This window comes from Tetrao urogallus, assembly GCF_951394365.1.
Source record: "Tetrao urogallus genome assembly, chromosome: 6".
Taxonomy (NCBI): domain Eukaryota; kingdom Metazoa; phylum Chordata; class Aves; order Galliformes; family Phasianidae; genus Tetrao; species Tetrao urogallus.
This window is the reverse complement of record NC_136819.1, coordinates 45,038,455-45,053,164: the sequence shown is the minus strand read 5'-3', so window position 1 is coordinate 45,053,164 and position 14,710 is coordinate 45,038,455. Positions and strand designations below refer to the sequence as shown.

General features: G+C 42.5%; 1 protein-coding gene across 1 annotated transcript in view; it reads right to left on the bottom strand.

The window, feature by feature from the left end:
- Nucleotides 1-3,529: 3,529 nt before the first annotated feature.
- Nucleotides 3,530-14,710, bottom strand: part of RIN3 (Ras and Rab interactor 3) — a gene marked incomplete at both ends in the record, with an annotated part of 54,233 nt that continues 43,052 nt past the window's right edge. Inside the window, 3 exons of the mRNA XM_079537920.1 lie at nt 3,530-3,838; nt 5,044-5,207; nt 7,408-7,539. Coding sequence (XP_079394046.1) covers nt 3,530-3,838; nt 5,044-5,207; nt 7,408-7,539 — 605 coding nt within the window. The remainder of the gene's footprint in view (nt 3,839-5,043; nt 5,208-7,407; nt 7,540-14,710) is intronic.

Below are 14,710 nucleotides of genomic sequence, written 5' to 3'. Positions count from 1 at the left end.
TATTTTGGGATGGTGGTAGAACCTGATTAGAAGATGATTTTAAGATTGTGCAAGGTCAGTCTTAGGAGTAGTTTGTGGTGCATTGTGCAAGCACAAACACCCTTACTCTTCCTTCAGGCACATACTTGCACAGACTACAATTCCTAGAACACTGGATATAGAAATAACTACTTAAAAATAAGTAAGGCTGCTGGTTCCCAGTAAGTTGTCAGCATCTACCAGAACAGGTCAGAGTGTGTTGTGCAGAATAGTCGTGTTTAGCCCTGACCTTGGAAAGAGTGCCAGGAGGGAGTTCCCTCCTGGGGTTCCCACCTAGTCGGACAAGTGGGGTTTTACCCCAGCTGAGGACAAGGAACACAGTTTTCACAGTGCACGTGGTTGAAATACTGGAGCAGGTCTTCTGAAGGTCTGCATGATCTCCAGCCCTGGGACATGCACCACAGAAAGGACAAGGCTGAGCTATCCTGGGAGCAGCAGGGCTTTCAGCAGGGATTGGGCTGTGTGGCCCCGCCATCCTGAGTCACGCCTGATGGAAAATAGAATTCTGTGCAAAGTACCTATCAAAGTACCTATCAGGTTGGTGAATGATGCATGCTGATGCCCAAAGCTGAATTCAGCATGAAAACTGCCTTGAGTTTCAATGACTTTCATTTTAGGTCGTACTTGACCTTGCAATGTAATTATTTCAGTGAATTATTGACAGATTTCATCACTGGTACTGTGTGGCATTAGGCCAGGTCTGGGCACAAAGTGGCCTCTTGGGCTTTGTGGGTTTAGTTTTTTTTTTTTCTTTTTTCTTGAGAGCTGTTGCTAGGTTCAGCAGGTCTTCTCTCTCGCACACTAGGATCCTTTGCCTATGCATAGATGAGTGATCGTTGCACAATATTTCTGTGGAAATAAGTGTTTGAGGAGACCTTGGCCAGATTACACAACTAAACTTGGTCAAAGTCTCCTGAAAAGCTTGTCTGCTGACTTCTCATGTGAGGTTCAGAGCATGAGTCACGGTGTGACTGCCTTGACTAAACAGAAGAGGCCACAGATCTCCAGACTGACTGTACCTCTTTAACTGGTTGGTCTGTAGTGTGACAATACCTCATGACAAAGCCAATGAACAAAGTCCTAAGGAGTATTTAAAAGTGACAATTTCATCTGTAACATTTTTTTTTTTCTTACTGTTTGAATGTCAAGACACCAGTTCAAAGTGCTGAGAGATTCCAGAGGGAGGACATGCTGACCTGCTCTACGTGATATGCTCGACCAGGCCAGGTGCCCCATGGTTTCTGAGGGAGATCCTCCTCAGCTCTGAGTTCCAGCATGGGGATTTCCATCCAGGCAGCTCACTGCCAGGCACAGTAACTTGCATTAAAGAGATTAATCCCTTGAATTCAGAGGAGAGGGGAGTAGTCCATGGACGTCTTTGTAAATCTACTTTGACTTTTTCAGCTGTAATGCCAGATGAAAGTTTTGCAGGTGCAATTTGAGGGCTTTTGTAAAAGCTTGATTCTTCCTCTCCCTCTCTCCTTCCTCTCCTGTTCTCTCTGGCAGTTCTGACTTCAGGACTGTTTGTCTTATGGTGGTTTTGCACCAGCAGAGTTTCCTCGTGCTTGGTTGCCCAGCCGTAAAACTCGTGGTGTGCCCTCGCCCCAGGGCCTGCAGCTGACGGCCTCTCCCCAAGGTGTTGTCAGGTGCCTGGGGCTCTTCTTTGCATAACTCTGTTGCTCATTCCTGTCTGCTGCCAAGTCCAGTCTCTCCCCAGAAATATCCAGCAGAAGATCAGTCCTAGCTTAATTCCTTGGATTCAGCACAGGACCCTGCAGGTATGCAGCCCTGGGGGACGGCAGGAGTGCTGACAGCTGCACATGAGTATAAATGACCGAATAACCAGAAATGTGGAGTCAGTTCCCTGCTGGTGTCATGCCAGCACAAGCTCTGCATGTGATGCCTCAAAACTGAGACTGCTGCTATTCACTGTTCCTCATTCTTCATTGTCATCCCTTCCCAACAACATATGCATGCAGCCCAGGCTGGCAGATGCACAGATGGTCTGGCATTGTAATGCACATTTGGCCATTGCACACGATGGTTCATGCACATAGACATGGACATTTCAAGCCACAGAGACTGAGAGCATGACCAGCCACATGCAATGTCATTTTCCATTTGGGGTTCAGATATAGAGCAGGGACCTCAAGCAACTTGGTCCGACATGTCCCAGTTCTGTTTCTGAATGTTAATGAGAGGAAACAACAGCAGCTTTGAGCAAAACCCACTGTAAAACATGACCACCTTTCTAGTCTAGAGTCTAGTCTGCAGCTTTGCTAGGCCTGATCCCATGTTTGTCTACACTGGCAGTGGAATCTTGCCTGAAGGAAGGCACCCAGAAGACAAAGATCTGTTTTGCAATTAAGGCTCTGCTGTCATTATCCAGTACTGAAAAGTTGCTTGCTAATTTCACAGAATGCATTTTTTCCAATGTTTTAGTTTATTTTATGGAAATTCAGGTTGCAGGGAAATTTAAATTTGCAGTGACTGAATGACTGAAAGTAGAGGTAGAGAGAGAGAAGAATTAGCAAATTCTGTCTCAAATGCCTGAACTGACTGAAGTAACAATCTGGCAGGACATGCAGATATGAAAACACTAGAGAAAATCACAGCTGGGTAAAAAGAGACCAGTATTTTATTCTTGCTCTTTGACTTAAAATTTTAATCTACTTTGCTACATTGGGAAAATTATTAAGTTCTTTACAAATTCTTATTTTAAAACAATTGCACCATATCACACATAGAAATAAATATACAATTAAACAGACACTATCATACAACTAATGTCATTTAAACAGCTGTACATTGATGGTGAACACTTCCAATCTTTAAGAAAAATACATTGATGAAAATGCCTATGTCACCTGGCTTTAGCGACAAATAAATGGCAGAAAATATTTTCTTTGTCAATGTATTGAATCTTCTTGCATGATTGGTGAATATTTGGATTTCAAAGGCAATTTTGTGTTACAGACAGCAAGACAGAGATGGAGTTCTGCTAAATCTGGCAATCCTGTGCCACTGTATACATCAGCCAGTACTTTTTTTAATCAAACTGAGTTGACAGATGTAGGTGTAAATGTAGTCTTACCTCCTAACAGCACTGAGGTGTGTGCAGACCATTCCAAGGCCTTGAGCACTGAGGTGCACCTGCCATCAGTTATGATGGAGTAAATGTCCACTTTTCCACAAGATCTCTGAGATCATTCTCTGCCTATTTACATTCTGCAATGTTGGCATTGCCAGTGGGAGGTTCTGTGGTTTGATACTTCAAGTTTTCCAAAGGATAATGTTCTCCTGAATGATCCTTTTTGAACTTCACTGAGAAACGCCTATATTCAGACAGCATCTACAATTAGCACACCTGCCCTGTGGTGAAGGTCAAGCTCCAATGACCTAAGATCCGCAGCTACCAGAGGATCTCACAAAATAAGCTATCCAGCCCTTCCAGGATGACAGCAAACTTAACAATAGAGTAGCATGACCTTTAGGAAAAGTCAGTCTCTCTGACAATTGGAACTGGTGGATTTTTGTACTCTATTGGTTTATAAATAAAATGGAAATCTTTTTTGTTTTCGCTCTTCAGTAGTGAGGCTTTGATACGGTGAGGGAGGGCCTCTTTGTCCAGCTGCAGCCACTGGCCATCGACATAAACAAAGAGTCTATAGATCTTGGGTTGGGAGACTTCAAACTTTTCGGCACACTGCTGGCACAGCTGCTCAGTTGTGGTATCATTCCGTGAGGCAAGTGTCCTTGACTGAGCACCAATCTCCAGGAAGGAAATGGAGATGAAGTCCTGAAGAGAAACATGAGGATAGATCTTGCAGCTAGCACAGTGACTTTAGGACTAAAAGAGGAAAAATCAAGCCCCAAATCTCAATCTAAACAGAACTCCTAAACACTCCCAAATATCCAGCCATTCTTCAATGCTCACGTTTGAGAGAGTGTCCTCCAAACTTCCTTTCATCAGGAAGGAAACAGCTGATGTGCTGAGGAGGCTTATTTACTTGTACCCTGTTTCAGGGATTGAGAACTGTTGGGATGACTTTCCTCTTGCTGAACCTACGAGGAACAGAATCTAGAAAGCATTTAGCCATGGAGGGCTGTATCTGTGAAGTTCAAAAAATTCCCAGAGATTTCTATCTGAATAGACTCAGGTTTCCCAGAAAAAGTGAGAAAGCTGCAGACTGTTAAACGTTTGAAGCCTACATATTTGCCAAATATGTGGACTCCAGGCTGCTTTTAAAGAGTATATCTGCAGATCAGTAAGGCAGCCAGTAGGGGGTGCAGGGCACATGGAACGTGCCAAGAAGTTAAGTTACCTCCACCAGAATGAACTTGAATATTTTCCATCATTCAGAGGGATGGAAAGCAACACTTTCACTGCTGTAAGCTGTGGGAATCTTCTGAAGGAAGCATTGCATTTGCTTGCTGAGCTATTGTACTAAGTAGTTGCTATGAGCTACTGCCAGAGAAGCACTCAGAGATGGATGACTGATGGATAGGACACATCAAATATCCATGTGTTCTGAGAACATTAGAGACAGTTTTGACTGCAATATGTAAAGGATAATAAACATCATGCTTCTGTGTGGCTATTTGGACCATGTCTCCCACTCAGAAGTCTTTCCCCTGTCTTCACCTCAGTGTTCACAGTGTTGAGCTTTGCACTGTGAAGTCTCTGAGGTGGCCTTTGCTGCCTCTCTGTGGGTACAAATTTGATTGCAGGCCATGGGGCTGACAGGGCAGTGTGGTCTGTCTCCTGGCTCACCACTGTTGGAGGATCATAGCACCCAACCACTGGTGCATGGGGATACCTTCGCAGACCCACACACAGTGAGCACCTCACAGCTAACAAGCCTGCATACTATGCACTCTCCTTTTTAATAGTAATTTGAGTTGGTTTTGTCTTAAAATAATTATCATATTTAAAACGAGTAAGTATGGACAGAGCCCATCCATCTGCCAGGCTGTTTCTTTCCCAGTAACACAAGATGGTACCTGCACCGACGAGCGAGAAGCCCGGGCCTTGTTCAGCGTCCTCCGCCGCTCCCAGCGGTGAATGGAGTCCTGCACCTCCACGCTCAGCTGCCGTGTGACAGTGATTTTGTCGTAGTTCTTGATGTGTTCCAGGGCTCCGTAGGTGGTGGTTAAATAATAGGAGCCTGCAAAAAGAAAAGGTCTTGCATGAACATCGCACCCGCAGAGCCGTTCATTTCCATTTCCATCCTGCCTGTGCCCACATAGAGGCAACTGTCTAACACTTGCATTGCTCATGCCTCACCTCAGGGAGCGTGGGGCTTCTGGTGTGAGTGCAAGAGAAAGGAAACAATGACCACAGTGTTTTCCACCCTGTTCTGCTTCACAGAAATGTCAGCTGTCCAGGCTGATGAGGTGGTAGATGCATTCCCCATAACACAAGGAAGTAGTGACAATCCCAGTGTGTTCTGTAGAAAAAGTAGAAGCTTGCATTTCCACCCTGACTTCAGCTACCCTGGCAGAAATGTTTAAAGCCCAGGTCCTCTGTGGGATCAGTGATGTTAAAAGAGGTCTTGGACCTACATGGACAAGTCACCCTGTGCACAAACCCAGATGTCTGGATGAGACAAATGCCTGGATTCTTTAAAGTTACGTGGGATAAATCTTAGTAAACCAGAGAAAGAGGGGATGAAGCAGTAAAAGCCTGATGTCAGGCCCAAAAGGAAGAGGCCTCAGGGAGCCGCTGGTGCTCATGTCACCTGTTGGCCCCATGTTGGACCAGGCCCACCACCTCTGCCTCTCTGCAGCCTCCTGCTGCTTCTCCCCTCACCCTGGCGGAAGGAGAGCTGGGACAAAGTATCCAGTAAGCTGGGCGGCAGTTATTAATGTTTTGTAATAACTGCAGCTGCCTCTGGATGGCGCTGGCACACCGCCCAACCAGTAGTCACTGCTCTTACTAAAACCCATTCAAAAGTAAATTCTTAACGTGGAAGCCAGACCGTAGTGATTTTATATATTAGTCTGACAGTTTTCTGCCTTCTGCTTTTCTTTTATTTACTTTCATTTCTCTGCCCACTTTTTATCACTTAACATTGAAAGGCACAAACTGAGCTCAAGCATTTTAGCACTGTGCTTCACGATCTCTGAGCTTTCTTCACTGAGCTATTCTTTCTTTTTCTATCCCTTGCATCTACATTTACTCTCAACCTCCTTTCTGAAGTGATTACTCAGCCAGTGTTATCTGGAACTTCCCTACCAATTTTTCCCTTCAGCTGCAGTATACATTTCACATAGGCTTTGCATCTTCGACTTGAAAGAACTTCCAGCAAGCTCTGCCTTTGATTTCCTGAGTCCTCAATCCTGCTGACTTCAGTAACCAGCTTGGTAGCATGCCCTTTGGAAATGAAGAACCTGTGGGCAGTGCAGTTACCAAAAACAGCTCATTATGTCAGCTAAGTGCTATGCTTATGCCAACGTTTTTTCTGCTAACAGTTTTTTTTTTTTTTCCAGCAGGAACATCAGTCTGTGCAGAAATCCTTCACTAATGCAATTGTATTGCTACTGCTCCTTCTCTCTGCTCCCCTCTGCCCTATGCTGGGTACGTGTTCTTTAGCTACAGATTTAAGTTCCATTTAATATAAATCAAATTAGTCTGCCCTTGTTTGTCCAGGATTCCTTTCTACTCTTCAGTACTTACCAAAACAAATTCTAAAACAAAACTCTTTTTATTGATTTAGTGACTACCTGGTGAAAAATTATCTGTAATTCTAATTAAGAGTGCATAATCCTGTCTGTAGTAACATTTGCTTCCCAGGCTGTACTTGAGAAGCGAAAGGCCCACAGATATTTACCCCTTTAATAGTAAAGCTCTTTATCCACAACCAAAACTGATATTTCTCTCTAAACTTATTTTCCTTTCTCTGCCTCACTGTGGTACTCAGCCAGAGAACACAGTCAAATGAGCCACTCTATTCACATACAAGGTATGAGAATCAAGTATAGCCCAAGGCATACAGTACAGTGTAAGAACTATTCATTTTTCTCAATGGAATAAATAAAAGTAAAAGAATGGATTGCAGAAGTTTAGTTTTAGGCAAAGACCCTTTGACTTTCCAGCCTTACAGCCACAGAACACTAGATGTCCCTGTTTAGGTTACTAATTCACCAGATCTCATTTGTGCTCGGCCCTTGCTTTTTTAGCTGGTGTCAAAGGTCTCTGCACTGAAGTGTTTAATACTCATTTTAAAGCTTCAGATTTGGAAGGCTTGGCCAAAGCTCATCCACAAAATCTAGCCAGAGCCGTGCTGCCCTGTCTTCATAAACATTAAAGTGGGGTAAATAATGATTTACAAAGAGAATATCCAAGGAGCAAATACAGTACTCTACCTTCACCTAGCTGCAGAGCAGGGTCCATGAGCTCCATCATATACTCTACATTCAGAAGGACTTCAGTCAGGTTGCTGCGAGCCAACACATACATGAGCACAGGGAGGAAGTCATCAGCACCATAAGGCTTCCCTGAGCAAAGAGAAACATAGAATGGTCCCAATAAACTCACCAAAAAGGCACACCTCAACACAACAGTAAAGGCTTATCAGGCAGCATGTCTTTGACTTTTGCTTAAATTATCTCAAGAGCTAAAGATCAAAAGCACAAGCAAATTAAAAATGATAAGAAAGTAAGTCCTAAAAAACACTGTCTCAGATTCTCAGAGAGATTCCTTTTTTTTTTTTTTTTAAACTCTTCGGCCCAACATCCCTTTTTTTTTTTTAACTCTTCAGTCCAACATGTAGAGCAAGTCTCAAAGAATATATACTCCTAACAACACATATTCAAATTTTTCACAAGGCAAATCACTGCATTACGTGTGCTTAACTAAAAGTCTCCCAAGTTAGAAACTAAAAGGAAGTTTCTTTCCAGCCACAGTGTCTAGCTGGGAAAAAAAAATCCCTTGCACAATGACTAGGCTAGTTTTCAGTCTTGGTGCTCAACAAGTGCTACAGAAACAGATCCTCATGGGCTCAAGATTCCCTGTGCTTAAAACAACAAAGTCAAGAAAGTGACCTTATAAGTAATCAGTGAAAGCTCTGGGGACAAAAAAGCGCACAGATTAATCATTATAATTATAAATATTTACTGCTTAAATTAGAACCCAAACAGAAGATTTACTACATAAACTGCAAAGAACAAGACAAATTTCCTTATTTAAAAGACACTTTCATGCAAAGATGTCGCCTACTACAGATGATGACGCTTTCATTTCCTTCCAACACGTCACGAATTTATCATGGGCAACATGTAGTACCAAGTTTCTTAACCAGCCTGTTTTCCCAGCAGTCGAGGTTGATGATTCTTCTTAACCTAAACCCTACTTTCATTCTGAATGCTTTCCCTCAGACTGTGGGCAGTTTTCCTCATCTGAGGTGCTGGTTTCATCAATTTGGAACTCACTACATGCATCTCATTTGAGAAGTGCTTGCCTTATTTCAAAGAATAAGAACTATCATTGGTGTAGCTGCAGTGAAGTTATGCTCTGACCATTTTTAGCCCCTAGTCCACATGCCCTTCCATGGTGGGGAATGAATTCCCGTTTCTCATATTTCCCACTGACTTATTTCAAATCTTTGCCATGAGTCAGCTTTCCTTTTTTGTCATTCATAGCTGATACAGATTCTCTACTGGCAAAGAAAGATGTTCTTCTGAAGCCTCAAATAAACATGAGCTTAACCTCTGATAAAAACAAAACAAAACAAAAACCAGCAGCGTGGCTTTAAAATAAAAGCAGTAATATATGTAGTGAACAGAAAGTTGATCCAGTTAAAATAAAGTGTTGGAGGATGAGAGATTCTCAGATCTGTAATTCAATCCATATCTAACAGAGACTGCACACGCCACAGCACAATTTATTTAATGAAAGCTGGATTAACTCTTAGTTCTGTTTGCTCTATTATGTCTATCTTCAGTTAAACAACACGGCCCCAGGTCTTCACCTTAACTATAAAAGATCCCTAGTATCTCATTAACATCTAGAGGGACATTTTATTTCTCTGCTGTTGTTCCAGCTTGTATATCTGATAGCCTCAGCTCAGTGAAGGCTCCAATTCGCTACTGTCACACACTGACACAATAGTACAGCTATTTAGTATTGTGTAGCAAAACACTCAACTGGGACATGAAAGCATACTAAAAAACTGCACTGAGAAAAACCCTATTTTCCTTTTGAGCTAAGTAAATCAAACGCCAACAGATAATTCTGTATAGACAAAGTGTAAAGAAAGATGAAATACCAAAGAACATGCATGGCTCTTTTTCTTCAAAGCCTTTTTCTTAGTGATGTAGCAGTTACTGATGAGTGGTGTGATCTTGCACTCCTGATTTCCTGAAAGCCAGGAGTGGGTTTCAATGCAGTGCCCACAGCAGAATGTTATCTTCCCTAGCATTTCATCTCCATGACCAACCCACGTTGTGCCTACTGCATCCAAAGAAGTTGCTGGTTCACAACGTGAACTCCTATCTACTAGGAGAAACAAACAAAAAAACCTGCTACCATGTTGTTTTTGTTAGTTTGTTTTTAAAGTCAGTGAGAGAGATCAACAAACATCCAATGGACTGCTTGTCCGTTGCTGAGAGGAAACAGCAATTTGGAATCTACCAACTTGGCATCCCCAGCAATTGACTTTTACTGCCAGCAGAAATGAAAGTTAGAGAACACTTTTCAAGAATGTCTACAGAATCTCCCTATTTCTCTTTTGTTGGCTGAGAAAGGGTTGTATTTATAAGCAAGCACCAAGTCCATTATTTTCCACTGCGTTCTCACTTAGGGGTGTCTGAATGCAGTAATAGAAAGAATACTGTTTCTTCGTATGTTGTATGCTCATAACTGCGTAAATTACTAGACATTGTTTTAATTCACTTCTGTTTGTATGAAGCCTGATTCTTAAATATATTTGTCAGTAGCTAAAGCTGACATCAGCAGAAGCGGGGTCGCAAAGCTGCCATCCAGGATCTAATTCTGAATCCGTGTGTTGCCACAAACTTCTGGTGTTTCCATGGGCACAGGCTGTAGCTTGAACATGTTCAGTAGACAGACTCAGGACAACCTGGAGATGCCCTGTATCTCAGCCCCTTCATGGGGGTACAGGTTCTGTCAGCACCTCAAATATGACCAGAAGCAGGAGGCACAAAGATACATGAAACAACACTCATGAAGCAAGACACCCAAGCAGTGGTTGCTGTTCAGTGTCTTGCAGCCCACCTGTCCCCAGCACCAAGAGCACTGTGGTGGCACTGCTGGCCCTAACCACTGCTCACCCTGTGGCTGCAGAAGGGCTGCTCTCTGCATGGCTCCACTTCCAGTCTGACTCAGAATCAGGCCTGCAGTTTTGCATGCCCAGCTCAGTCTGTGGTCTCACAGAGCAGTAAGTTTGCAGGTGACAGAGTTAAATCTAGCTCTGACCCTGCCACTGGTCTCAGTAGCATTGGGACTGAGCTTGTTTGTTCAAGGTGGTGTTGTCCTACTCCAGATAGGACTTGCTTGGCTTTTTTTCCCCATCTTTTCTGCAGGATCAGGGAACATTTATTTCATTAATATCTATAAGAAGCTTAAAATAAGCCTTCTCTTCTGCCACAAGCCCATCCTATTATGTTTATATCAAAGCAAATACCACTTCAGCTCCTGCCTGGGATGCAGTGCTTGAATGGAATGGATATTAATTAAATACCCAATTTAAGGCAACTGGAATTTTGCCCAAGCCTCCATAAAGAAATTGCAGCCTGTTTTAGCACATTCATGTATTTCTTCTCCCTCTGTGGTTATTTTGACAACCAGCACACAGCGATGATGCTCCTCATCTTGTTCTACTAGTTTACAAGCACTGGAATGATGTCTAGCAGCAGCTGTTCAAGACATATGAATTTTAGTCTCCATTTTTAGCTGAGAAACCTGAGGCACAGAAATGCTAACTGGGATTTCTTCAATATCATTAAAAAAAAGTGACCATCCTTCTACTCACTAGCATTTTGATGTCTCCTGTCCATCATATACTAATTCAGCAAGGCTTGATTTACAGTCCAGTTAATTAAGAATCTCTTCATAAAGTAGCCTCCCCACTTTTCAAGCTTCCAACTCATGTTTAGAGCATTCCCGTGTTTGGTCTTCTCTGCTCACACGCTGACCAAACTTGGATTGTTTGTCTCACCCAGTATTTCTTCATAAACTGATGTCTTGTCTGTTTTTGTTTTTCCATCAATTCTCTTCTGCAGAGCAGCAGCTCCCAGGTATCACAGGGCAAGGAGCTCCAGTTACACTGCTGCCAGTACCCACTGCATATATTGCATCTAATTATGACTCCACAAGTGTCACTTGTGTGTTTGATACAGCAAAAAGTAGAGATTTCTACCATACAAAACACCTGTGACATTTTGCCTGAGAAAAGTTATTTCTGGAAGATAAACAAGAAGCACTCTTTCTGCAAATGATTATAGTGCTTCTTTATAGATGACATATGCACCCAGCTCTGCCTGTGGTTACTCGACTATCTCTTTGAGATGTTGGAGCCGTCAGGATGTCGAAAGCTTACCGCACCTCTGAGTCCCACCTCTTAATTCTTTTTGCACACACAGCAAGAAAAGTTAGCCAATCTGCAAAGGGATTCCAAACTCTCTTCCTATTATTTTAAAGTATGTTATTCTACCTAATTACTCCTAGTAATTTTAGCAGGAAGGTTACATATCTTTAAGTTGCAGTTGCATTTTGAAAACATGCTGCTATTATTTAAAATTTCCCAGAACTTGGAAAAGCTTTGTGAGACACTGCAGTACTATCATAATTGTCCCTTCTGGGAGGATTCATTAATAATACCATTGCCTACACTATACACATGAACACTACCCCTAAACTCCTATTATAGCCAGTTATGAACTAATCAGTATCATCAGAGAAGCTGTGAATCATCTCACCCTAAAGCAGACTCCTACCTTTCACCAGATGAATCAACTGAACTCCACTTCCTAAGACTCTGTGGTTTATAACGAGAAGCTGTATGTGATACCCGTCTGTGCCACCTACAGCCAGATATAGCTGGAGATGAGTCCTGCTCCAACATACATCTAAATCTTGTGGTTGTACTCAGAGGTCTGTTAGAAGAAAGGTGACTGACAATGATCGTGAACCTGCCTTCTCGATTCCTGGTGATGAATCAGATCCACAAGTAGATTGCTTTCAACTTGAAGGAGAAATGCGGCATTGTGCCAGCTGAGAATTTGACCCATTCAGCTCATACTCTATGTATCTAACATAAATTATCATAGCCACTTTATCAGACATATTTTGTTATGTGATCTAAATTGCATTCTTCTATTATAACCCTGACAACCAAGCCAGCAAACTCCTCTTTTCTCAAAACTGTGGGATCAACATGGAGCCAATCAAGGCTGACTTCAAAGTTTCACAACTCTTGCAATGGTACAAAGATGGGCACTGCCATAGGTACACATAGTTCTGACTATCCTCAGCTTTAAAGAAAACTTGGTACCAATTGGATACCCCTGAACCTCAACTAATGTAGATGGATCCCAGTATGTTAAAAATCTTGTGTCTGGAAAAAAAAAAAGCGTTTGATTAGATTGTATTTGTGCTTCTTTTTTTTAGATATGAAGCCATATTTTCAGGTCATCTTGTTCTGCAGTCAGCCTAAAGTGGATAAAGACCTGACCTGAACTTTCCACTTGCAAATTAAACAAGACAACATATGTACTTACAGCATTATTGAACAGATTGTTTTTCTGACAGAGATTCTGCAGCAGAGGGAAAGGTTAGTTTTGTGTTCTGCATGTGCTGACCTTGGAAGAGGAGAGACCTCACCAATTCAGCAGTGAGTAAAAGGAGCTAAAAGAAGAACAGGCAATTGCACAGGAAACAGAGTGTGGCCTCTACTCTTCCGGTGCAAAGAGCAATACACTGTCCTGGGGCTGCTGAAAGCAAAAGGTGCCCTGTGTTGCTGCTTCTGAAGCAGTCAGAGGAAAGAACTACATGCTGAAATCTGGTCTGAGCAGCCCACAGCACACTCTTCTGCACAGCAACAACTGGGAATCTTTCATCAGAAAAAAATATTTCAGTTTGCTCTGTCCAGTATTTGTCTTTGCCAGGTGGAAAACTGAAGAAATGCTTGTGATCTAGGGTGTTTCACATGATTTACTTCTAACTGTGTCTACAGGATTTCTCACTGTATTTGTCTCTGAGTGCTGTGTCTGCTATGACTTAGACCATTGCATTCCTCCTTTTCTGGATGCTAAATTCATAGGAGTACATATCCCCAATGCCAGGCCAGTTTCCTTCTGACTGCATGCTGATGTGCAATAATGGTCATATATGTTGGGTAGGGAATTGGCCACACAGGGGAGAATTTGGCTTCCGAATCACATCCTACTCACAGCAGTATTTGACATAAGGAAACAGCTGAGATGGCCAAAATGAAGTGCTTTGGGTAGAACAGCAAATCACAATGAAATAACCTGATTTCTTGAATGCCAAACATTTTGAACTTTCAGGGTTTTTAATGGCTCCACTGGCCTATAATTTCTTCCGCATAAGATGACACAACAGTATTTCCTGCAACAGGGAAATTCCAACTCTGAGCTAGCTGAGGTATGACAAAATATACCAACAGCATCAGAAGGATACCCTTAACCCACTGGGTAGGTTTTAATGTGGCATTTGAATCTTAGAACTCCACCAGATATTCTTTCAAAACTTAAAGTAACACAGCTGTTCTAATAGAGTTACTGCAAATTCCCCTATGGGTGTCCACATCTTCTCACAGGATGGGAAGACAGTCAGAGATCCTGTCCACTCTGCAGCATAGGCTCAGCCCTGCTGTGGCTTCCTGCTCTGCTGTTCATGTGTCTAGATGGGTTGTTGAATTCTGCTGCATACTGTTCAAGTGAGGACACTGAGATGAGGTTCAAAAGAGACACAGCTCCTGTGTGAATGCCTCATGGCTGTTGGCAGTGGGAAATAAAGCAGAGCAGTTACAAACATTTTTGGAGACTCTAACTTCTTGAACAACTGCAGATCATTACAAATGAGCTCATGGCTAGTCTCCAAGTTGTGCACAGCTTGTAATCCACTCCCCAGTATGTGAAGAAAGTTCCTAAATTGACAAAGCAAGCTCCTAGAGGATGGCATTTACTGGCCTATCTGCAAAAACGCATCCTGTCTGCAGGATAAGGGCTTAACATGTGCATTTAGCAGTTGGCCTCAAGTCTAAGTACAGGCTTCCTCACACCAGAAAAGCTTAGCAGTGGCTCATGAAATTTACTGGAGCATCAGGAATTTGTAACATACAGCACAACTATTCTGCTTCTCCTCCACAATTTAGGCAAAACTTTGTCAGAGCCAAATCAAGAGACATTTCTCAAAGACCCATTCCTAGAGTTTGCCATTAAACTGCTACAAGCTGAGACTTTGGAGTTATGGAGCTTGAAGTTAACCAAGAAACATATTGTACCTGTTATCAGTGCTGAAAATTTCACAGAACCTAATCAGCCCAATCTGAACACAGCTTATGGAGAGCTGTTAGCAAACACGCTGACCATTACTGCTACCTCCACTCTATTACCACACTGTAACATAAACCCTGCTCCTGTGATACCTGGGGAAAGACCAGTGAGGAGTATCATCATGGTAGGA